At 40.5% G+C, this 26,876-nt stretch overlaps 1 protein-coding gene across 3 annotated transcripts in view; it reads right to left on the bottom strand.

The window, feature by feature from the left end:
- The window catches only part of AFAP1 (actin filament associated protein 1), a 175,535-nt gene that overhangs the window by 88,140 nt on the left and 60,519 nt on the right, over window positions 1-26,876 (bottom strand). For all 3 annotated transcript variants that reach the window (XM_063108080.1, XM_063108081.1, XM_063108082.1), the window contains exons 2-4: window positions 15,559-15,687; window positions 12,468-12,565; window positions 1,773-1,881 (exon numbers count right to left, since the gene is read on the bottom strand). In XM_063108080.1, the coding sequence (XP_062964150.1) occupies window positions 1,773-1,881; window positions 12,468-12,565; window positions 15,559-15,685 (334 nt within the window). In that variant the 5' untranslated portion in view covers window positions 15,686-15,687. The remainder of the gene's footprint in view (window positions 1-1,772; window positions 1,882-12,467; window positions 12,566-15,558; window positions 15,688-26,876) is intronic.

Raw genomic sequence — 26,876 nt, 5'->3', positions numbered from 1 at the left:
GATGCTCCCCCGTGCATGAGCCCTCCATCCTCTTTCTTCTGGAATCAGCGAAACAAGAGTTGCTCACCCATGGCAGCTGAGAAATGGCTTCACTGCAGAGCAGGACATGACACCTCAGCTACACAGAGCTTCTCCAAGTGAAAACCACCAAAGGCCGCCCAAACTCAGACAAAATCACTCCCAGTTTCTAGCCTTGAAAGTATGGTGGGGGGAGGGAGGGGGGAAGAAGGGAAAGAAGGCTAGAGCTGAATGTCCCAAATGCTAAGAAACACCCTCATTAAAAAAAACACTTTCTTTACTCATTGCCATTAAAAATAAAGGAATCCAATGAAGTTTAGAATTATACCAAGCCACTTAATTTTTGTTTTCTAATTAATCTACTACCTTCTTAAACAGTTGACACTTAGAAATTATTTAATTGCCTTTCTCCCAAACAATTCTTAGATGAAAGAGAAATTAAGACATTTAACTTACAGATCTCAAACCTAAAATTTCATAACCTCCTTATCAGGGCTATTCCTTTTCTCATTCAGAAAGCAACAAATATTTATTGATATTGGACTTAGTCTATGCTGGGACTATTCCAGAAGCTGAGGAAATGGGCATGAGCGAGCTAGAAAAGGCCCTGTCCTCAAGGGCACACAGCCTCTGTCACCTGGTTTCTACACATTCCCTCTTCACATGCAGGACAACATGCCAACTGAAGAATCTCCTGTAATAATCAACTAACAACCAAGTTGGATTCTACTCTGCTGAAATAGCTATGCTAGTTTATTGCCAGGGAAGAGAAAGATCCAAAATCACAAAGTCTCCATGTGGCAGAGATTTCAGGTAATACTAAAACAACTTCAGGATGAAGGAGAGCATTTCCAGAAGAAGACAGAGGAGGCGAGACCACAGCATGAAAATATTACTCTACTAGAAGCCTCTCAATTAAAATTAGCAATTACTATTTCACCTTCCACTTATCTCTTTTCTTTTTTTAGAAAGCAAGCTGGATTCCCTAAGTGGACACATACCCAGATATTCAACTCATTTTCTTCATGAGTCGATAGCACACTGCCTGAGATAATATTGAGAACAGAAACGAAGCCAATAATTCGAAAGATAATAAAAGATTCCAGAGACAGTTACAGAAAAGTTTTCGATGTCAGCGTGTCATCCCTTATCTGAGTCTGAAAGCTGGGTGCTAACAGAGAGGCACTTCAGGGGGTCATCAGCAGGGAACTAACTAGAGCCATGAGATCTATAATTTTCTGGTAAAGCCTGTACCAAAAAAAATTTTTTTAGAGAAACAAAGTCTATGACTGAGAAGCCTATTTGTTTTGTACCCAATTCTGTTCAACCCAGCAGCCAGCCTGATAGAAATTGCTCCATCAAGGCAGGATGAGGGCAGCCCGAGAGGACATGCTCTGGCCACAAGCTAACAGGGGAAGGGCGCACAGCATGCACCCATGGGAACACATCACAAAAAGCCATGTCTCCTGACCATGGAGAACACATCTGATCTGCTGGTACTTGTATCCACAGCAATAAAATTTTACCAATTTTGGGTCCTAAGAAAGATAATCAGAATAAAGGCATCTGAGGCACCTGAGAATTTTCAAAGCCCTTTCTGTGTTTACTACCCCTTTGGATTCAAAATCTACCCCACATTTCCACAATGATTTATCATGCCCCTGTTGCCTCTCATACCCAGAAAAGGAGCTAGGCTCTCCAACAGTCCTGCAAATCAAGAGACCAGCTCTGGCCGGGCAGAGGCTGCCACTCACTTGATGTGATGTATTCTGGAGCTTTTCCAGGACTCAGTGGCACAGCTTCCTCATAATAACCTTCTGGGAGGGAGGACGTCGGTAATGGTGGAGGCCCACTGTCTGGAGGCTGAGGAAAGAAAACCAAACAACATTGCAGAAATCAGCATGACCATTAGAATGAAGTTCTGTATTTCCAACTAACAGGTGTTGGCCAGCATTTCCTCTTTCCTTTGTAAAGTCTGAGGCAAGGAAGAACCTCATGCTCCAGAGAGGCTCCGAAGGTAGGTTCCTGATGGATCCCTGCTGCTTTCTTGCTCAGTCCCGCCCTCAGCCCAGCCCTGGCCACACGCCCACCGAGGCCGCCCAGCTCACAGTCAACGAACGTAAGCACTGCCACACTTGAGTGTCATCTGACATACTGCATCCGAGGCACGGAAGACCCCTGCACCCAGATAACACCAGGCTACCTTCCGCTCACCTGCACAGGCGCCCTTCCCCAGGGCTGAGAGAGGGGTCTGTCCCCCTCTTTATCCCCACGACACTCCACACACCACTGAGCCTCCCAGATCTCAGGAGCTGGGTCTTCTCACAGCCACCTCACTTGGATGGTGAGCTCCTGGAACTGTTCAAATCTGCCCAGTACCTATCACAGGGTGAGCACTAGATCCGTAGGAGCTGAATTAATGAATGAACTTTGCTCACATTCTTATCATAGTCCTAATAGGCACCAGGAAAACATTTAAAAAAAGCTAATCACCTATGAGCCACTCAATAAAAGAGATGGAAATTATTCTCTGGAGACGGAGTCTACTCCCTATAAAAGCCAATCATATCACAAATTCTTGATAAACTTTAAGACTGAGGCACTCTCTGGTTTTGAAGCCATAACTTTAGAATACAGAAGGGCTGGGAGCTCACTTCACCCCTCAGTACTATCTAAATTCGACCTAGCCTTCAACACTTTCCTGATGACTGTAATCCACACCAATCTCTTCTCCTGTGAGCATCTATGAGGATTTGCTGGTCCTATATCTCAATGGTCCTTCCACCAATAGAAAAGGTCCAAGGGAAGGAAGGCCAGCATTCATTGAACACCTGCTACCTGCCTGGCACTATACGAAACACTTCTGCATCAGTTACAGGTTACATCAACCAACCCATACTGGAATCCTTCAAGGTACATATTATCTTATACTTTACAGATACAGAAACTGAGGCTAAGAATGTAAAACAGCCTGCTCAAAATCAGGCACTAGTAAAGGACAGAGCAAGGGTTTTCAAACTTATGTTTATATTCTCTCTTTCCCTTCTTCTGTTAATAGTGTGCAACTACTTCACACTAAATTCTGCAAATTGGAGAGAGGTATGTCACAGAGAATGGAACAGAGCAGAGGACCCAAGCTGAAGATCTACCAAGTTAAGGTTCCAAGTAGAACAATGTTCCGATGAAATCATGGGTTATTTTTTATGTAAACTCTCTAGAATGTGAGGCTCTGCCACATTCCGTGTAACTCAACTCTGAACCCAAGAAGTCCGTTGTGAATGACTAATCACCACACTGCACATTCAACCCACGCCTTCTTCTCGCCAGATGCAGAAAAGAATTCACTACAGATCATATGCACAATATTTCTTCATGAACTTGAAGTCAGTTACCTCCCTTCCACCCCAGGCCTTGTTCCCTAGGCTAAATGATTCCGACTCCTTTGCACTCCTATCAGGAGGCTAGTTTCCAGACAGTCGTAGTTCTGTGGTCTCATGCTGGACAATGTCCTCCTAAAGAGGCAGTTCTTAACATGGAACCTGACACACTGAGCTCAGCACCAGGCAGCATCTGCACAGGAGTCCACGCCCAGGTTAAAGTCTCTGCTTCCTGCTTTTGGAAGAGAGCTGTTTGAGTCACTGAGTATCTTTTATTCATGAAATGCATGGTGTTCCAACTTCCTTTTAGCAGGAAGAAACAGTAAATTATTCATGTCCTGGGAAAGCATTACAAATAGTTGAATCAAACAGATGTTTATTAAATGGTATGGGTCAGACTGCCTTCCTGAGCCCTGCAATCAACACAGAGGTATGTATGGGGAAGAGCTTACTCTCTTAGCTGATGCGATTTCCCAACAGATACTTTCAAACCCTACTGGTGGCCATGTATGTGGCACAACCTTTCGATAGATATGCCCTTAGATCCAATAATTCCACTTGCAGAAATACATACTACAGAGGTCAGTTGATCGTATGAGAAAAAAATGTATAAGGGTGTTCCATAAAAGTTTTTTAGCTAAATCTAAAACAACCTAAACGTTCCTCAAGAGAAGAATGCTTAGATATACTGCTACATGCATGTGCAAGCATTTAAAAGGACAGTGCCTGTACGCATTTATTTACTTGAAAAATCTCTACTGGACACTGTGAATGAAAGAAAACAGGTGTACTATGATCCCTTTATATAAAATGTGTGTGTTTATGCTGACATACAACAAAAACAGAAGGTCATTTACCAAAAATGTTAACAAATGGTCGCCTCTTGTTTTACATCTCTGTAATACTTAGATTTTCTACATGTTATTTATCATTTTTAAAAAAAACCACAGAAAACTATTTGCACTTTGAAATAATACCCCTCAAAAGAACAGTCCTAGAGAAACACCCTCCCCCTGCAGAAAGGATCAGCACTCCACTCCCACATACCGTGTACCCTTGAAATCCTGCACAGGGGCTCCAGACACTCATGGCTTGTTAAAAGTAAACAGGAGAGCAGTTGAAAAGAAGGACCCAAACTGTTACTTAGTACCATTGCTTTCAGAGGAAAAAGTTCTATCAGACCCCTTCCAATAGGTAAAATTGACTGAAATCACAATTAACAAGAATTTTAAAAAACAGGGAAGGCACATTTTCAAAGGCATTGTGGGAAACAAGCATGTAAAATGAAGAGGAGGACGACTCAGACATGCAGGAGCCACGTCAGGTCCAGCCTGGGTCCTGGGTCCTGGGCCCGTGCCACCTCCCCATTACCCCGAGTCCCAGCTTCCTCACCTGCAAGTGAGGGCACTGCCTCATGACGATCTCTGGGGCCCATTCCAGCTCTGAGATTCCGATTCTGGTATTCTTATAAAGTTACAGGTCAACAGGCAATAAAGCCAACTTTACCTCTTTCAGAACTGTAGTGAGAGCTGACCATGCATCCTCACTGAAGGACAAATAACATTATCACCTCTGGTCAGAGCAGGGACTTCGAGTGCACCTTTTACAGCAACACTGCCCCCCTCGTGGATGACTGTAACTGGACTTCACAATATCCCACCAGCCTCAGAAGACCCCAGAGGCTCACACAGCCCTAACACCACCTCACACCTGTCCCAGTGTTTGCCTGGACCGCCTCTCACAAGACACACACTAACGAAATAAGGGTCTCAAGTTTAACCACCACGTGTCTTTCCATACTTAAAAAGAGACATAAGGAACCACCTCCTCGGAGAATGAGTAAACTTTGCCTCTGCTGTGCTCTAGAAATAAGACAGAAATGACAGAGTGCCAGTTACTAAATAACTTCTACATTCACTGAAATATTTCTCCCTCAAATTAATACTTAACTGAAAGTTCCTTAACTTTTTAGTTCAGAAAATCTTATCTAGCTTAAGTTATTATAAACTTCTCTTTTAAGGTCTCCAGTAGGAAGGTCTCCAGAAAAACCAGTACTTCAGACTGCGTAGTAACATAATCTATTGGCTTGCCTGGCTTACTGTACTGGCCACAATTTCATTTCCCATTTTTTTGGAAAGAAAAGCCCATTAGTATCTGCCTTTGCTACTTTAAGGAAAAGCCTCAAAGAAAATTCTTTTTCCAATAATAATAACATGATAATAAAATAAATTATCTTATGTAACTGTATGTTATAAATACAATAATACAAATTATTATTATTACTAATAACTACTATTTACAGTTTGCCTACTATGTGCCAGACATGCTCCTGGAATACTTTATATATTTTTTCTCTCCATCAGAAAATAACACAGACATGTAGGTATACTGATTGTGGCTTCACAAATGAGGAACCTGAGGATCAGGAGAGTAAAAAGCCTGCCCGAGGTCAGGCACGCTGGTAAGTGGAGGAGGAAGTAATGGAGGCAGCACTCTGCTGACCTGGTAGCTGCCACCACGATATCCATTCCGCACCCAGAACTGCAGTGGCCAAGCGGAATAGGGCATGAGGAAGGAACAAACCAACCAAACCCATCCCTTATACATCACACAGAGGAACCAGACCCACAATTTGTAGAGGAAGACTGGCCCCCCCACATCATTATGGCATGCCCCTCACCTTTACCCTCTCGCTGTCTGTCTAAGGGGCATTCTGCCTCTCTGTGGCTCCCACATCATCCATACTCCTACCCTGATTTGTTACTTAGTCCTCTGTACAAGAAACACCAGTAAACTTTGAGACCTGATTTTAGCCGAGAAAAATATAAGCCTAGAGTTTGAAATCACTTTCTGACTTTAATTCTATATATACAGTGGTGCATCCAGATTCTATGCTTCTGGTTACGGTGATTACAGTCTGTTAAGAGTAACAACCAAATGTTATATCATCTGAGATGAGAAATTAGGGTTCAAGTTCCAATTCTGTCACGTGTCAGCAAAACACTTTTCTAACTACCATGAGTATTTGGGCAGCGCTCTATGCTATAGCACTATGCCATAATCTAAACTCCCCATGCCGTCGGTCATCTTTTAGGAAGGTATCCAGACTGCTGAGGGAAATTGAATTGGACTACAATAATTTCAATGGATAATAAAATTTTATCATCTAAACTGCAAAAATGATTTCAACCTTAACACAAAGAACTTTGAGTAAGAATTCTTGGCAAAATAAGTCTATCCAAATTACACCCCATTCCATTCTGATCACTATTTAATTTGCATTCCACACAGCACTTGGGTAAACACTGGGAAAATATTCATGCATATTTTCTTGAGTTTTCTCTAGTTTTATTTGTGCACGAGGATGAAGAATGAAAGCCCTGGGGGGCCAAGTCATCTCCCCTTCTTTTTTCTCCACCAGTAGGTAGGCATCCAGATGGAAGGTGAAGCAGCCCAACAGAGAGTAAATAGGACACATATTTGGAATGAATTTAAGATAAAGATACCACTGGGATTATTCAAGAAACAAAACTCTGAGGTTCACAAAAAATGAGGAAAAAATGGAACAAGATGGTTCACACCCACTAAAAAGAACACATCTTATTCCACAAGGAAATGTACAGTTCTCTTGTTTTAAGTCATGGGATTTAGTCCCAACTCTGCAACTGGTTAAATTCCTAATTTTGTCACATAATCTCAAAGAGCCTCATAATTTCATGTGTCAAATAAAGTGCTATAGAAGTATCTGAGAGAAGATGAGATGCGGTCAACAGGCACGGTGATTAGAGCTGGAGGCCACACTTCATCGTTGCATAGAGACAGAGAGGTAGAAGGGCGGGTGCGTGCCGGGGGCTGGGGAGGGGAACGGGAGTCAGTGTGCTTAATGGGGACAGACTTTCAGTTTGGGAAGATGAAGAAGTTCTGGAAATGGATAGTGGTGATGGTTGTGCCACCATGGGAATGTACCTAATGCCTGAACTGCACAGTTAAAAAGGGTTAAAATGGTAAATTTTATGTTACACAGATTTTACCACAATAAAAGAAAATTTATCTGCTGACATAAAATGGCATCAAATTTACATACCTCTAGCCCTAAAATATCAAAGAATTAAATTTCTCTCATCTATCCTTCGAAACATGATGTAACCCCATGCTGTTTAAGTTACTGAATAAAAATATTTCTAGAAAATGGCTTGATCAGGTGTTATATTGTCCTATAGTCCCAAAAGGAGTCTCCCTTGCTCTTTTTTCATCTCTGTCACAAAGAGCTGAGATAGTCCTGCTTTCAGACTTGGTGCTATTCTGAAGAACAGGAGGAGGAAATGAAGCACCCACAGGGCTTGCCTGCACCAGACCCCTTCAGTGAAACTGCTGCTCCAGAGCTGGGCAGCGGGTCCCCGGCAGCCAGCATCAACACAGATGGGATCCATTTCCCAGGGGTCAGGGCGCGCCTCTTTAAGGTCTCTTTCGGCACTTGCTGCCGACTAAGCACAATCAGTTGATAGCTTCACAGCTCTCAGTATGAAACAAAAACAAAGACCTTTTGAAAGCCACAGTTCTTCCCAGAAATGTTTTTATTACACATGTGCATATTTTGGTCTCTTCCAGGCTCCCCTTGAAATGCAGAGGAGCAGAGCAAACTGTTAAACACACTACATACCACATTTGAGATTTCAAAGAGTCAGGAGAAGTTCTGAATTTCCACATCACACACACAGCTACACTCTTATGAGCACTTTCAAAGATGTATGAGACATGTAGAAGGAATCACCAGTTCACACCAGACACCTCTGGAACCTGGCACACTGACTCTAACACAAAACAGTGACATTCAAAACAGTAACATTCATCCCTGTGTTGACAAAAGCATCATCAACATTACAAAAGTGACTTTTTGACATGTTCCCAGCCTTGAGCCATCATCAGTGTTTACTACATATACAACGTGGCAAAAAATAAACACCACCTTCAAAAGCTTAAAATTTCGTGTAATTAAAAGAATGTCAAGAGATAGGTAATGATTGCATAAAGCACCGTTAGGCACTAAGTGGGATAAAATGTAAAAGATAATTCTTATTTCTTGAAGAGTTTAAAACACAAATAACTGTGAAAACGGGCATCGACACACCCCACAAAAGATGTAAAGACGAAATGTGAGAATGGTTAAGATGCATGAGAAATAACACCCAGCTATAGTAACTCACACACTTCAAAAAATCCTTTAATGGTTTACCATTGCTTTGATGATCAATTCAATACTTCTCTGCATGGCCACACATCCTTGGTAATTTAACCCCTGAAGAGTCTTCCAGTCTCATCTGCAGAATACCCTCAAATCCTATTATCCAGCAATGCACAGCTACTTGCAACGCTCCCAGGACTCCTGGCTCTCTTTTTCGGCTCATGCTTTAATTTATGGTACATCCTCCGCCCAGCACAGCTTCCTGCCCATTCCATCTTTACCCCACTATATGCGAGTTCTCCTGAAAGCTAACTTGCCAATATGACCGAATGGCCAAAAGCCAATTCACCAAAGGCAAACTTAACTTACTGAATGACTGGCTTACTTGCTAAATGACAAATTCACTGAGAAACTACCAGAAAAATATAGTGGCACTATCTTACCCAAGCTCCACTGACTGGACTCACTGAGTTGACGATGTTCTATATTCCCTCTGTAAAACATCCCAACTGATGTCCACAAAATGCTACTTTCATGGCCAACAGGCTCTTCTCTAGAGCACCAATGAAATAGTCCCACTAGTTTAGTTGCCTATTACTGACAGTAGGCTTTTTTCTTTAATTTCTTATTGCTATGATTATTCACTTTTTACAGAAATAAACCTATTAAAAAATCTGAGATGCTTTAGAAAGCTTCAGTCAAGACAAACTGAAAAGAAAAAAAGCAGCTTAATTAGGTGTGGGTAAGTCAACTATAAAAAAACATGGCAACATTCATACAGTTTTAGAGATTCTAAACTCAGATTGTGTTACAAAAACTGGAGATTATTAACAACGCAATCATGAGTACAGATTATGCAGAAAAGACACGCAGAATCCAACAAGTAGCCCCATAATTAAAAAATGCAGCCCTTGGCCTTACACCAAAAACTTAGTCTCATAGCACGTGACAGCATGGCTTGGATGCTGAAGGAAAAACTCTCCTGATACCCACATATGAGGCACCAGTAGGAAGATATTACCCATTGGTCAAACTGTTACTCAAATGTTATCTGTTTAAATTAAAAATATTTAAAGTATATATACACCTTTTTAAAATTTTCTCACTTTAACCAGCATTTTTGATTCACCAACTACCGGTGCTGATTACCAGTAGGAGGGCTTCTTACATCCCTCAGACCAGGGCAGTGTGTCACGGCCACTTTGCAGCCAAAGGTGGGGGCACAGCATAAGCCAGGAGAGAGTGAGAGGAAGGAGAGGGAGAGAGGACAAATGAATCAATGAGCAACACACTGCATTTGAGGATAAATACACAGAAATGGATTGATGATTCAATGGTTAAAAATGGCAGAAAATGATGATCAGTCAATGAGTGGGCTGTCTAAAACTGGCATCCAAACCGACATTCACTCCATCTGGCTGGCACATGAGGATGTGACATGTTGGGATGGAACTTTAGTAGCACTAGAGAAGAGTCCATGGAACTCACATAACCTGCAACTCTTCTGGCTGCTTCTAGAGGTTTTTATATCACCCTCATCTCAAAACACCTTTCCCTACTTGAAATGTGATGATAAAATACAGACACGGAATACTGAGACACATCACAGGAGAGCCACAGGCTCAAGACAAGCTTAGAAAGAAAAGCAAAGATAAACCAGAAGATGAAGACCAGGAAAGCAATGAACTGACTTCCCATCGAGTTCATTTTTTAGAAAAATAACCTATCAGTAAATAGGATTAATATTGTTGAATTATACATTTTTGGTCTATAATTTCACATTATATCTAAAAATAGCAAATGAGACAATGAAAAAAATAAAAGCTAATCAAATCATAGATTTTTATAACAAACAGGATGAGAGTTAAAGGAAGGAGAAAAATGATTAAAAAGAAGTTTATAAAGAAGGAAAAATACATAACACATAATGTTAACAAAAGAAAAAACATATAAAAATCAAATATTCAATGTGCTTGCAACTGTAAAAACATCAAATGTATGGGACAGAAATATAATGCAAGGTACACATGTGAGCCACACATGCAATTTAAATTTTTCTAGTAGCCATAGAAACTGAATAAATTGATTTTATTAATATATCTTCAACTCAATATATCTAAAATATTATAATTCAACATTTTATGGACTTAATAATTATTGAGATATTTTATATCCTTCTTTTGATACTAAGTCTTCCAAATCCAGTGTGTATTTTAAACTTATATCACATCCAACTGGCACTAGCCACATTGTAAGGTCTCAACAGCCACTTAAGGCTAGTAGCCCCTGTGTGGGACAGCACAGGTAGGCAGAGCACAGGCTAGAAGAAAATACACCCAAATGAGAACAGTGGCTCTCCTAGGAAGAAGGGAATATAAATAACTTGTATTTACTTCTTTAGTTTCTTTTTTTTTTTCCTCCACATTTTCTACAGTGACCTTGTTAGAAATGTAGCATCTAAGGCCCTATCCAGACCTAGTGAATCAGAATCTGCATTTCAACAAGATGCCTAGGTGATTCATTTGGACATTAAAGTTTGAGAAGTGCTGCTCTAAACAGTAGTAACTTCTATGCTTAAATATATGCAAGGCATATATCCTAAGCATTTGAGATAAATTAACTCTCTTAATCTTCACAATGACCCTGAGGTGCCTGAGACACACAGAAGTTGTGCTAACCTGTCCAAAATCACATACGTCAGAGGCAGAGCTGGTGGTGGGGAGCAGGCAGCCCTATCCCGGAGCATGTACCTGCTACTCCTGGGCCCCCTCCACGCTAAACTGTGTCCTCCCGTCTGTGAGTCCAGGAGCTCACATCTGCTTTGCTGCCATGCCTCCGAACTAATACTGCTGAGAAAAGGCTGGATTTGAAGTCAAAAATAAGGTGACGATTTTTGCCTTTCCTACTTATTATATGACCTTAAGCAAATCACATATCTTCACTGAGCCTCAATTTCCTTTTCTGGAAAATGGGTGTGCATACTCTTCACATAATAAGAGTAACAAGTTGTAAGGATTAAAAAAAATTATAAGTGCAACAATAACAATCGTGATCTGTGATATATAGTAGGAACCCAACAAGTGCCGATTTCCTTCTGTCCCTTGCTACAACTATAATTATTGAGTACCTCCTAGACACTGGACACTATGGTAGGGACCAGGTAGAGACAAAGATAAATAAGACATGGTCCTGCCTTCCCACAGCTCATATCCTGGTGGAGAGAGAGTTAAATGATTCACGCTGAAGGCAAACATAAAAAGAGAATGGTAAGTAACCACATTTGCCATAACTTTGAACGAAAGCCGACTTTCCCTGAGTAAGCAAATTAGAAAACAGCAAAATGCAGAAATTGCTAAGTGGTACACGAGAAACTGCACATATGAGTGTCTCCAGATTGAAAAAGACAGCAGAAAAAGAAAACCAAGCAAATTTTGAATGCACAAAATCAAATAAAATACACATTCCTGGAATATGTACACATTTTCTCTCTTGAAAAAAAACTGATATTAAACCCCAGAAGAAGCAAAACAATGAACATTAAAGTTTCAGACTGAGGTATTCAAATTCAGAGTTAACTCCAAAAGAGGGTCAAGTCCTCAAGCTCTGCCCACATGGTTTTGCCTGCTAAGTCCTCTGACTTTTTTTTTTTAATCTGACTTAAGAACCGATTTCCATGGACCTGTTGCTCCAGAGATTGGCAAAGAAACACCAGCTCCCTAATGGAGTATACCAATTGCTATTACTAGCAGTTTCCTCAGCCCTAAAAAGGCATTCAAAGGAGTGCCTCAGGCAAAACAAGGCCTCTGCTCCCCAGGAACAGGCTTCTACCAGATGCCCCTACAACACGGGCCTCCAGTGACGACTGCTGAGATGGTAGGATCTGAACTCACCAGCCAGGGCTGAGGGATCTCCGGCAGAGGCATCTGAGGAGGGGCCGGCAGGCTGTTGGTGGTCTCTTGCTTCGGAGCATGATCTTTCACTTCAAAACCTGTGAGTATTAACCAGAACCACAGAACTGAATGAGGATGATGATGACACCACTAGCAGCTGAGCCCCGTGTTCAACAGTTTGCAATGTCTATTTTCTCTAATCCTTTACAACAGTCATGCAAGGTGGGTATTACTATTCTCCACTTTACAGGTACAGAATCTATGGCTAAAAATACAAGAAAGAAAGAAAGAAAAAGAAAGAATGGTTAAGGAACTAACTGAAACATTAACAGCTAGAAATGATGGAGCTGGCACCAAAGTCTACAATCTCCTCAAAGCCATGCTGCCTCTCAAAGGCAAGTTGCTCCACCTGAAATTCTACTCAGGACAGTCCTACCTATGCACTAAGGAAGCAGACACTTTACTGAGAATCAATACTTCTTATTAAGTGTCCTCTTAAAGTCAGATACTACAGTAGACATACTTTTTGGATGACATGACTGATATTAAGCTCACACCCCTCAGGGCACTCATGTTCAGGTTAGAAAGACAAATACATAGACCATTATGAGAAAATGTGATGAGCAGTGCACCTGTGAAGACAGCAGAGAGGAAGAAGTAAGCTTTCATCTGGGCACAATGCTATTTATATGCCAAGAGCTCATGTGGAAAGACCCGTAAAAATAATCACTTAATGATGATCACCTATAATGGATCAAGCACTGTGCTAGAGGCCAGGGACTGAAATACAAGGCTACTTCAAAACATTCATGGAAAAACAGAATTAAAAGATAATATGAATCTTTCCATGAACTTTTTTTTTTATGATAATTTTTTTTTGGTTATGAATATTCATGGGGTACAAAGCTGATTGGCACCACTCGTGCCCAAGATGTGATGGCCAGATTCATACTCCCAGCTTGCCCATTATCACAAATTGTGATTATACCCCTGTCCCCCACCCAATTATCCGCAACCACCCTCCCCATCCATGAACTTTTTGAAGTATCCTTGTATATAAAAAGCCCTTGTATATAAAAGACCGGCCTGACCTTTTGGAGCTGCAATGGAGATAAGAATTTTGGCAGAGAACTGAGAGAAGGATGTAAGGAGGGAAGGGAGGTGGGTAGGGGAGTAGGGAGGGAAGGGAGGGAGTGAGGGAGGGAAGGAGGGGAGAGAAGGAGGGAAATGAAAATTCTACTTCTAACAACAACAACAACAAAATCAGCAGATGGCCTTAAAGAAAAGTAAAGAGCTGAAGAAAGAATTAGTGAATAGGAAAATGTAGGAAGATACATCAGAAGGAAGCATGGAGAGACAAGGGCTGGAACTCACTGGGCAGAGGAAGAAGACAGGAAATCAAGGGAAAGCAATGGCAACTACTACAGCTCAGAGGGTCAAACACTGCAGTGTGTGCAGACCCAGAGTCTGGAACAGTTGCAAGAGGGGTACAGGTAGAGGAGATGAGACTGAGAAGGAACACTGCTTCTACTAACAAAAGCAATCATAAAAAATAAGAGTCGATAGCTATTGAGTGTCAGGCACTGTTCTGAAATATTTTGTATTATTTCATTCAGTCCTCACAGCATCCCATGAGGTAGACACTACTATTAGCCCTTTGTAGATGAGGAAACTACAGCATAAAGAGGTTAAGTAACTTGTGCAAGGTGACGTATCTGGTAGTGGGCAAAGCCAGTTTGACCTTGGAGTTCACACACATAACCACATAATACCAAGAGCCCTGTAGGGCAGCCTGGGGAGCCTAGATTTTGACCACAGGCAAAGGCAGATGAATGAAAGAGTCTGAGCAGAGAAGTAACAAAACTGTTTCAAAAACGAACATTTCATATTGCCCCCAAAATACGGTCCTCATCTTGCACTCTTATCTCAGTGACTAGTCCCACCATCCTCCAGGTTCCCACCCCACTCAAGTTCAATCTGCCACCAAATCCTTCAACCCATCTTCCAGACTGACAAGGTGAGCTTTCCAGAACGCAAATCTAATTGTGCCATACCTTGGCTTCATATACTAAAAACCAGTGAACTGTACACTTCAAATGGGTGCAGTGTATGGTCTGTGAATTGTATCTCAAAAAGATGTTTAAAAGAAAATCCCTCCATCTCACCCAGCTATCTCCTGCAGATCCTTCAGGATCCTAACATCATATCCTACAATAATTGCCCCTCCACCCTCTTGTCTCTTCACTAAGCTGGTCTGGATCCTCCTCTTAGGTGCTCTCACAACACCCTGGTGTTCCACAACAGTAGTTAGCAGGCTTTACCATTCCCTGTTTTCCTATCTTACCTACACTATGCATAACAATTAACACAGCAGGCCTGGGCTACTATCTGCAGAAAGGGCTGCTTGCAAAGCTGGCCCTTGACTGGTGTCTGGGAATCTGGATTTCAGAAGTGTTCCCACTGTTCCCTAATTGATAAGGTTGCTTTACTGAACCTACGCTGTTTGTGCAAACAACTTAGTTTATGCTGAACACCTGCTTTCCTGGGAGTCTGGGATTCTGTATGTGCCAGGCAGAGGGCACTGAGTGTCTAATGAGCTTCCCTGAACAGAAACGTCACACAAAGGTGCCACATGTTTGCTGCTGAGGAAAGAGTGTGCTCTATGTGATCCTCATGGGAGGGAGCGAGTCTCAGGAAGCCTGCACCTGGGTTCTTCCAGACTCCCCCTGAGTCTTTTCTCTTCCAACCAGACTGTGTCCTCACTACTGCTGTAATGTACTTTGAGCATGATAAATATACAACTATCTGCTGAGTCCTGTGAGTCCTTCTAGTTAATCTCTGAGCGCTGGAGTGCTCTTGGGGACCCCCAACACACCCATGGCTCTATTAGCTCCTTAAAGGCCTTATCTTTCTATACCTAGAGGTTAATGCAGCACCCAGCACAAGGATGGGCCCTCATTGAAAATGTGATCATCAGGTTCATAGGTTAATGAACAAATGAACATGTTTTAGAAAGACGGTGGAATTAAAAATGATTTGGAAGCCAAAACAGATCAGAAGAAAAAAGACCAGATGTTTGAATGATACTCACCTTTCGATGACTGTATCCTCAGCAGAATGTTGGTTATTACTGCCTTTTTCTCCCTGACAGTTGATGTCAGATATTCATGGTCCAGGAGTTCAAGAAAGAGACGAAGTTCAACTATTAACTCTTCCATTGCTGAGAACAGAGGAGAGAGAGAAAGGGTACTATTAGCCCACTGATTTGCAAATGTCAGAATATGAATGCCAAGTTTTACTCAAAGCATTTCATCTTTAGCTCGATTGCTGAATACAGCATTCTAACATGAAAAGTAAGTTTGCTGAAACCAGGTCAACTAAGAGATTCGTGCATCATCTTAAGAAATGAACTGCTCCTTCACTGTTGCTTTGAGGAAGCAAAAGTCAACTAGGAGGAGCTCCAAAGCCAGCTGCCAACAGATGGTGTCATGACCCAAAAGCCTGACATCATCGTTTGGTGTCAATTACATGATATTAAATTTCAACGTCAGGACAGAGATAGGAGTTTAAAATGCCAAATAGTTTTCAAATAACCACTAGGGCATGGTTTCAGAAACACAGCAATCAACTGTCTGCTTTTGTAGGGCTGGCTCCACCCGCAGAATGGCAGTGAGCATGTTCATTCAGTTACAACAAAGGATGTGAGATGCCAAGGAGAACATAAAATGTCAGTTCAGGTGCTGACTTCCTACCATGTCAGGAAATCCTACCTTCTAGGATTATGGCAGAATTTTCCTCTGATATCCACAAGACTAGAACACTGACTTATGTCAGCAATTTGTAAATGATGATGCAAATCTCTGGGGAACTCCAAACCCCTTTCAGGGAATCGACAAGGTCCAAATTATTTTCATAATCCTAAGACATTAATTGCCTTTTTCCTGCACTAATGCTGTACATGCGAAGAGAAAACTGCAAGCATCTTAGCACACAAAGCAGTGACAGTAAAGTATATTTGTGGTTACCATAGCCTTCATCGAATGCTCAAAGTGAAAAAAAAAGAAGCCACTATTACTTAAAGAGTGAGTGCCCTTGATGAAGCAATAAAAATGGTTGCTTTTATTACATCTCGACCCTTGAGGATATGCCTTTTTCAACATGCTGTGCGATGAACAGAAAGCCCACCTGAAGCACTTCTATAGACAGAGTGCTGCCATGGCTGTCTAAAGGAGACTCACTCACACAACAGTTTAGCTGCTGCTACCTCAAGCCACTTTTTCATATAGCCTGGCCTTTACTTGAAAGAATGAATGACAGGCAAACAGCAATTACTTAAAGTTGAGTATCTGGCAGACTTGTTCTCAAAAATAACAAAGCAAGCTTACCACTTCAAGGTAACAGCTGACAGCATTTGTTGCCAATAATAAAATTTGAGCTTTCAAGGGAAAATAAGAATTCTGGAAAACTTGCATCCACCACTATATGAGCTTGACAGCCTCCCAATACTTAAGAGACTTCCCTAATGAGATCAGGAATGACATTAAGAAACACGATTTTTTTGATATCATATAGTGTAATAAATATGTTGGCACTTGGAAGATAGGCACAACTCAGTGAACCATGAGGTTATACCAGCACCGCACTCTCCCGAGTGAGCCACAGGCCGGCCCTAACCATGAGGTTATAAAATCACACATGTGCAAAAGAGCCTACCTGAAGTGCAAAATAATCTGAAATATTCCCATATGACAGTGGATGGAACAGTTTTAGACTCCACATTGCAGCTAATTGTTAGGAAACTGCCTCTTGTCAAGTTTTGGTATAGTATCAAAGAAGAATAATGACAATTTTCTGAACAGCCAAACTCTTCTCTTTCCCAGCTACGTATCTTTGTGAGGCCAGATATTCTTCATGTGCTTACACCAGAACAACATCTTACAACAGTCTGAATGAAGAAGTAGATGTGAGAATCCAGATATCTCCCACTAAGCCATTTGCTAATAATATGATAAATATATATCCACACAAATAAAAGCTCTTTTGGGCTTTTGAAATATATTTTGAGACCAAAAATATAAAACAATGCTGCACTTCTGACTATCTTATCTTGGTAAACACAGTTACATTTCATAAATATATATTCCAGCAGTCACCCCTTATCCACAGATTTGCTTCCGCAGTTTCATTTACCCTCAGTCAACCACAACCCAAAAATATTAAATGAAAAATTCCAGAAAATAATATTTCTTAAGTTTTAAGCTGCACACTGTTCTGAGTGGTGTGATGAAATCCTGCCCAGGACATGAATCATCCCTCATCCAGCATATCCACGTTGTATATGCTAACTCCTGCCCTCACTGTTCGTCATCAGCATTGTCTGCTCCTGACATTGCCATGGCTCAATGAGCCAGGATCGCGGTAGCAGATGGCCCTCCCTCTGACGTACCATTAGAAGTACAACAGCAGCCTCACAGTACCTCACATGCCTACCTCATTCACCTCCCTCCCTTCATCTTATCACAAAGGCATTGTATCATCTCATATCATCACAAGAAGGAGGGGGAGGACAGCACATTAATATATTTTGAGAAAGAAAGACCACATTCACATAACTTTTATACAGTATATTGTTATAATTGTTTTATTTATGATTAGTTGTTGTTAATCTCTTACTATGCCTAATTTATAAATTAAACTTTTTCAAAGATATGTACGCATAGGAAAAAACAGTAAATATAGGGTTCAGTACTATCCACAGTTTCAGGCATCTACTAGAGGGTCATGAAACACATTCACTATGGATATGTAGACAGGGGGGACTACTGTATTTATGTTAACATATAATAAGTTTATTGATATTTTAATAAATAAATAACTTAATTTGCCAGTTATAAATTCTAATATGATAAATACCTACAGATACATCCACACAAATAACAACTCTTTGGGGTCTTCAAAATATATTTTGAGACCAAAGAGTTTCAGAACCACTGATGTATGCAATCACTTTAACTTCTTAGTTCATTCATTCACCAAACACTTATTTTTTGCCAGTGATATGTCATGCACCTTGACTGAGGAAAGCATAATGAAAATAATTCGTGCAAAAAAGCCTAAGCAAAAAAGTTTGAGAGCCACTGTTCTATGCAATTCTTTCCAAACCTTCTATTCTGTAAGTCTACAGCATCCTCCAGGATGGAAGATCATAACTAAAGCCACACTTTTATAACTACCAGAGTTCTCATAATTTGGGGTAGGTGAGCAGAAAAATAGCAAATGAGTTCAAAGTAGGCGGGGATCATAGAGCAGGAAAACTTTGAAATGACTGAAAAGGAATTCTAAATAAAAATCAGGAAGAAACTCATTTAGATGCAAGATGATGCAGTTAAATGACACAATGAACTGAGCAAAACTATCCAGAATATGAAGAGGAAATCTACAAAGAGATTAATACTTTAAAAAAGAATTTAGCAGAACTCATGGAACTGAAGGAGTCTTTCAAAGAAATAAACACAAATGAGAGCATAAGCAGCAGTCTAGAGCAAGCAGAAGAAAGAATTTCTGATCTTGAAGACAATCTCTTGGAAATAACTCAGGCAGACAAAAAGAGAAGAAAATCTAAGAGAGATAGCATACAACCTTAAAAATACAAACATCTGAGTGAAGGGTATTCCTGAAAGGAAAAGCATTGAAAACATATTCAGTGAAATAATAGTGGAAAACTTCCCAGGTACATGGAGAGATATGGACCTTCAGATTCAGGAGGCTCAAAGATTCCCAAATAGATTCAATCCAAAAAGGTCCTCTCCAAGGCACATTATAATCAAACTGGCAAAACTCAAAGACAAAGAGAGAATCCTAAAAGCAGCAAGAGAAAGGGTCAAGTCACCCCATCAGACAGCAGACTTTTCAACAGAAACCCTACAAGATAGAGGAGAATGGGATGATATATTTAAAATACTAAAAGAAAAAAAACTGCCAGCCAAGAATACTATACCCAGCAAGGATATCCATCAGAAATGAAGGAGAAATAGTTTATTTCCCACACAAACAAAAACTATACGAGTTTACCACCACATGACCAGCCCTACAAGAAATCCTCAAGGGAGTCCTGAATCTGGAATCCAAAAAACAACAACCACTTCCATGACCACATAAGAACAAAACATACTGGTAGAACAAAAATGCAAATGAGAAAGAGGAAGAAACTGTATCTTACCACATCCAAAAACCAAGAAACTCTGAATACAAACAATAAAAGTAAAAGAAACAAAAAATATTTAAAACATCCAAATAAAAGCCAATAAAATGTCAGAAGACAATACCTTAGTGTGAATTACTTTCTGTAACCACCCTAAATGTAAACGGATTAAATTCCCCATTGAAAAGACTCAGATTGGCTGATTGGATTAAAAAGCTAGACCCAACTATATGCTATATATAAGAGACTCACCTCCACTGTAAAAGACACTCACAGACTAAGAGTGAAGGGATGGGAAAAAATATACCACTCAAGAGAAAATCAAAAACAAGCAGGAGTAGCTATTCTTACATTGGATAAAATAGACTTTAAACCAAAAACTATAAAAAGAGACAAAGAAGGCCACTATGTAATAACAAAGGGACCTATGCAGCAAGATGATCAATCATAAATATATATGCACCCAATATCAGAGCACCCAGATATATAAAGCAAACACTATTAGACCTAAGGAAAGAGATAGACCCAAATATGATAATAGCTGGCAACCTGAAAACCCCTCTCTCAACATTGGACAGGTTATCTAGGCAACAAATCAGCAGAGAAACACAGGATTTAAACCACAATTTATACCAATTGGACTTGGAAGATACCTACAGAACATTTCATCCAACAACCACTGAATATACATTCTTCTCATCAGCACACTGAATATTCTCCAGGACAGACCACATGTTAGGTCACAAATCAAGCCCCAACACATTTTAAAAAACTGAAATCATTTCAAGTATTCCATAATGGCTGCACCAATTTACAGTCCCACCAACAGTGTTTGAGGGTTCACCTTTCTTTGCTTCCTCACCAGCATTTGTTATTATCTTTTTCATACTGGCCAGTCTAACCAGGGTGAGATGATATCGCAGTGTGGTTTTGATTTGCATTTCACTGATCTAAGTGATGTTCAGCATTTTTTCATGTGTCTGTTTGCCATTTGTATATCTTCCTTTGAGAAATGCCTATTGGGCTCCTTTGCCCATTTTTAAATTGGAAAATGGTAGGAGATTCCTTAAACAACTACAGATAGAACTGTCGTACAATCCCACAATTCCCCTGCTGGGTGTATACCCAAAGGAATGGAAATCATCATGTCAAATGGATACCTGCACTCCACAGCTTTATTTACAATAGCCAAGAGTTGGATCCAACCTAAAAGTCCATCATTAGGCGACTGAATAAGGAAAATGTGGTATATTTACACGATGGAATACTACTCTGCCATAAAAAAAATAATGAAATACTGCTATTTGCAGCAACCTGGATGAACCTAGAGAAAATCATGTTAAGTGAAATAAGCCAGGCACAGAAAGAGAAATACCGCATGTCCTCACTCATAAGTGGGAACTAAAAAACAAACAAACACATTTCAAGAGAGAAAGATACAACAATCACAATAATACTGAACTGTCAAAAGGACAGAACAGAACTGAGGTTACCAGCGGTGGGGGGTGGGTAAGGGAGGAATTGGTTAAGGGGCACAAAAAGTGATTACATTGTATATTGTTGAATATACTAATTATCCCAATTCAAGCACCACATATTACACATACTCTGTACCCCACAGATATGTACAATCAACTATGTTACAATGAAAAAAAAAGTTTAATTAAAAAAAAATGTAGGCAGGGGTTGCACTGGCTGTTCACTCTTATTAAGCTAACCTATGTAGTTTTCTGTTCACCTGAAATCGCAACCAAAAGACTATCAAAACACAGCTCTTAGCACCTCAAAATGCAAAACATCCCACTATCAGAGAGTCGTGATTGTTTGAAAAGTCCCTCCTCTCTAGGATCTTCGCAGACTAAATAAACCATGTTTTGCATAGACAGTCCTTTCAAATACTTGAACTTACATCCTCATTCTCCCAGCCTTCTCTAATTAAACATCCCCAGTCGGGTCATCCTCAAAGCCTTCCTTAACTACCCAAATTTATTCATCTTTCAGCAGCTGTACTAATAATTGGATACTTAGTAACCTTAAATCTTATTTGATTTTTGTCATTTTTTCCCCTCAAAATAGCTAAGAGTAGGTTTCATGCTTTGCTTATGTCCCAATACCTTACGGCAGCCTAGCAGTACAAAGCACATAGAAGATATGTGCAGATATGTTTGATGAATGACTTATAAAGCAAAAGAATTAACATTTTCTGAAAACCTATTATGTGAGAGGAATTGTGCTAGCCATCTACATGTGATATTCCATTTTGTTCTCACAGTAATGCTGCGAAGACACTATCATCCCCACGTACAGCAGAGGAACAAGCAGCTGGTGCCAATGTTTTGTGTGTTTGCTTACTTCTCTTTAAACAAATATTTACATAGCAATTACAAGTGCCAGGCACGGTTCTAAGTCCTTTACATGTGTGAATTCATTTGCTCATAACAACAACCCTGAGCTAGTGAGGTGAGGAAACTGAGGCATAGAGAGGTTGCCTAAGGCTACCAAGCAAATGAGCGACAAAGCCCCTCCAGTCAGTGATCTGTTTATAGCCACAGGGCTAGAACCTAACAGAGTAAGAATCTGAACTCGGGCCTGACTCCAAAGGCCCTGCTATGACCATTTCATGATAATAATAAAACAGACTGTTTTCTGAAATAACCCTAGCCTGGTGAGTTGCTGCGTCCATTTTTTTTTTTTTAAAGGGAAATAGCAGGGTAAAATAAAATGAAGAATGCTAGTGTTAGAAAAAATTAGGAAGATGACTAATAAATGTTATTGCAGTCTACACAGTGCATCACAGAGTATTATAATTACTTGCTGAGCTGCCTACCTCCCCCGCTGGACCACCAGTGCCCAGTGCAGGTACAGTTTCCTATACATCACTGTATGCCTAATGGTATCCAGCACAAACCAAGTATGTGGTACATGCATGCTGGAAGAATGAGCACAAACTCACACGCCTATTCAACATGATGTACAAGAAGCTCATTTGGACACCAAAGCAAGAAAGGAAGGAGTTCTTGCAACCAATTTTCAGTTTAAACTTTTAATACAAACATGCCTTTTCCCTTAAGATCTAAAGGTAACAACCAACAAGCACTCTGGAAATGTTCCTCGAAATAAGCCTCTCATGAGATACGTATGCTTAGGCCAGGAGTGGCTTCGTACTGCTCAAGCCTGCAGGACATGCAGTAAGCATGGGAAGCCCACATGTCCCCTCCACCCTCCAGAGCCATTGCGCTCTCTGACCAGCTGCAAGCCAGGCTCTCTGGAAGATGGGCCAATCAAGCAGGAGTCCCAACATTTAGATTTGGTTTCCACAAATGTATTCTGACAGTGGCCTTCTCCATGTGCTACCCAGGACTTCTCTCCATCACCCACATTGTCCACACCTGACACAGGCTCTCTCCTATCGGGAGAAGGGGCTGCTTCTCCAGGGTCCACGTAAAACTCGCATGTGCCCTGAATTCCTCTAGTTCTTCCAGCCAAATCTCCCTTTACAATACAGATTTTCCTGTTCTCCCCCATTAAGTATTGTAGCTTCTGAAGATCCTAATGGATATTTCATAGATAATTCCAGCTACCATTAAGTATTTACCATGTACCAAGCAATATGCTAAGTGCCTTATACACATTACAACTAATCTTCACAATAACCCTTAGAGATAGGCATTATTTTCACCATTTTTACAGATGGAGAAATTAGGACTAAGAAAGGTTACATTCTTGGTTAAGGTTACAAATTCAAAATAAGAGCCAGAATGGCAAGCAGAACTAGGTGTGCTTGATTTTAATGCCATTACTTTCTACATCATAATACTGACTAAATTTTGGTCACAGTGGAAGAGAATGTTAATTCCTTGTAGGTTACATTCCTCATAGGTTGCATTCAAATAACCCAGCTCCCACAACCGAGAACAGGCTATTACACAATTATATCCTCCAAGGTAGTTACTCAAATTGTGCTTTACATCACTATGTTACTAACAGTTCTTATTAAAAAACAGAATCTTCAAATTAGAAGAGCGAGTGTAGATAATTCATCCAACTCCCTCAATTTACTGATGGGAAAATTGAGGCTCAGAGAATTGAAGAGACTTACTCGAGGGCACAGGCCTGAATACTGGCCAGAGGGTTTTGTATACAGAACATGAGTGTTCTTCAAAAAGTTCATGGATAGATTTGTATTATCTTTCAATTCTACTTTTCCACAAACTTTTTGAAGTACCTCTGTAACAACCAGTTACATCCTAATATGTAAAATACTGTTATGTATTTTACCTCATTTGATCTTCACAGTCTATTACCTTTGAAATATTACAGAGACAGAAATGGGATTTAGAAAGGTAAAGTGACTGGCCCAAGGCAGCCACCTGAGAAGGGCCACAGCTACACTGAGGTCCCTCCTTTGTGTAACACCCAGGCCATGACATCTGCTGCCCTGTTCTGGATGGAATGGCAAAGTCACTGAACATAGACTGGAGTCAAGGTCACAGGAGTAAGTCACTAACTTCCAGGAAAATACTTTGCTCCAAATGCCCACACTAAAGACAAGATTTGGCCATAGAATTCATTATTTCCAAGGCACCAAGGAAATTACCTGGAGACATTTCTGGATATATTTTGTGCATTTGAAAAGCAAAACTCCCTTCTCCCTAGCAAAAGCCTTCTTTGGACTAATCAATTCTGCTCTCTCTTACTCAACTATGTCTAACGACTAGAGAGTACAGAAAACAAAGAATTCAACACAGCAAACATGCTTCCTAAGTAATCAACCCCTTTACTATGTAAAGCAAATCCGCTGGCTTGGGCAAGGCAGTGAGTGAATTTACTTCAACAAAACAAAAGGAATGGGTTATGGTTTGTGGAACCCAAAACCCACTTTAAAGGAATTTTCTTTAACTTAATCCCTAAATCATACATTTGAAAACTAGAAGGGACCCTGGAGTCTAATGCCTTTATTTCACAAGTGAGGAAACTGAGGCCCAGAAAAGTGACCTGCTGAGGTCACACAGTATTTGGTGAAAGGGCCAGAGCTGGGAGCCAGGAGGCCCAACCTCCAAGTCAGCAGCTCCCTGCTCCACACTGAACACCTTCCTCACACGTGGCCACAGAATGAGGAGACTCGGTCATCTCTGTGAACAAATAAAAACCCCAGTTATCCACAGACACAAGAAGTGTCCACTCCCACTGGCTTTGAGAAAATACAACTGACGTCCTGCTTCATTTTCAGAAAAAGGCAAGGAACGTTTTACAGATTTATGTCACTCAGCACGTAATACGTGACATACTTTGCAGATGTTGCCTTATCCAAGTTCCCTTCAGTCTTCAAACTGTAAACATGGGTAAAACACCTATTACTATACGCATTCCGAATTACAGTCAACTGCCTTGGTACAAACAAGACAGTTGCTGGTGGTCTTTTTATTTATATTTTTACTGAGATCCTTCCCATACAGCTCTCCCCTTCAAACTTCTAACCTAGTCTCCTGCAGAAATACTCAGAACCTAGACCTGGGTGACTTCCTATTATCTAGTCTAAACTGAAAAAAAAGAAAAGAAAACAGTACCTGCTTCTTCCTAATTCCTAATGCCCTTTGATCTTCCTCTCCTGTCCATACCAGCTGCCAGCCATCACTGGGCCCTCTGAGTTTGTGGTCCTCTGAGCGCCAGTTATCAATCCACTGCCAGTCACACACACAGACACACACACACACACATACACACACACACACACTCTCTCTCTCTCTCTCTCTCTCTCTCTCACCTTCCTGACTCCTGACTCCTCCCCGCCCCTCTGAATTCTGCCAATACTCTAGAGCACAGCTCACATCCAACTCTGGGTAAAGAGGTCCCTGATCTTCCTATCCACGTTGATCCCTCCTTCTCAGAATCTTTTCTGCCAATGACACTCATCGGGCCCTAGTCATCTACCCTTCCTTAGAAAGCCAAGCTTGAGGTCACACTAACCTGGATTGAAATGCCAGCTCTGTTTCTTCCTAGCTGTGTGACCTTGGGTAAGTTAGTAACTCCCCAAAATTATCTCATCCTTAAAATAAAAAGATTATTATGTATCTCAGTACTGTAATGAGGATTAATGAACTAACATGCATAATAAGCCAAGCATTTCATCAATGGCAGCTTTATCGTTATCTTTAGTACATGTTCACTTTACCAGAAATTCACTTTAAGACTTGGAATCCATGAATGCAGTAAGTGAACACTACCTACATACTTCTTACCTCCCCAAACTAAGAAGTCCTTAAATACTTACCCACCACCACCCAATAAGAAAAGTCAGGAAAGACTGTTCTGTGCAACTCTGTGGGAATACATTTGAAACTAGATGAAACAGATAATTTCACATAAAAAATACAATTTACCAAATTGTTTTAGAAAGCTTACACAGACCAATTTCCATAAAAGAAGCAGAGAGAATCGTCAAAGAATTATCCTCACAAAAACAGCACCAGACCCAGATGGTTTTACAGGAGAATTCTTACCAAGGCTATTACATAAATTGTTCCAGAGGATAGAAATATATAGAAAGTTTACAAATTCTTCCTTTTTTTGAAGCAAGTATAAAAATAATGCCTAAACCTAGTAGATAGCACAAAAAAGAAAACCAAAGACCATTCTTACTTATATCAATGCAAAAATCCTTAGTAAAATATTAGCAAACAGAAATCAACACAATACATTAATACTACTCTATTACCAAATGAGAGTCATTCCAGGAAAGCAACAGTGATTCAATATTAGAAAATCTATTAATACAATTCACTGTATTAGTAAATATAATAATAATAAGATCATATGATTCCCTCCACAGATCAAGAAAAGGCCTTCAGCAAAATTTAAGTACTCATTCCTGACTCCAGCCATCTGATCTTTGACAAAAGGCACCAAGACTACACACTAGGGAAGAGACTGCCTCTTCAGTAAATGGTGCTGGGAAAACTGGACATTCACATGTAGGAGAATAAAACTAGACCCATACCTCTCACTATATACCAACTCAAAATGGATTAAAGAATTAAATATACATCCTGAAACTATAAAACTCCTTAAAGAAAACATAGGGGAAACACTCCAGGAAGTAGGATTGGGTACAGACTTTATGAGTATGACCCCAAAAGCACAGTCAACCAAAGGAAAAATAAACAAATGGGATTATATCAAACTAAAAAGCTTCTGCACAGCAAAAGAAA

Source organism: Cynocephalus volans, chromosome 9 (assembly GCF_027409185.1).
Source record: "Cynocephalus volans isolate mCynVol1 chromosome 9, mCynVol1.pri, whole genome shotgun sequence".
NCBI lineage: Eukaryota > Metazoa > Chordata > Mammalia > Dermoptera > Cynocephalidae > Cynocephalus > Cynocephalus volans.
The sequence above is the reverse complement of the archived record's forward strand: the minus strand, read 5'-3'. Positions and strand labels throughout refer to the sequence as shown.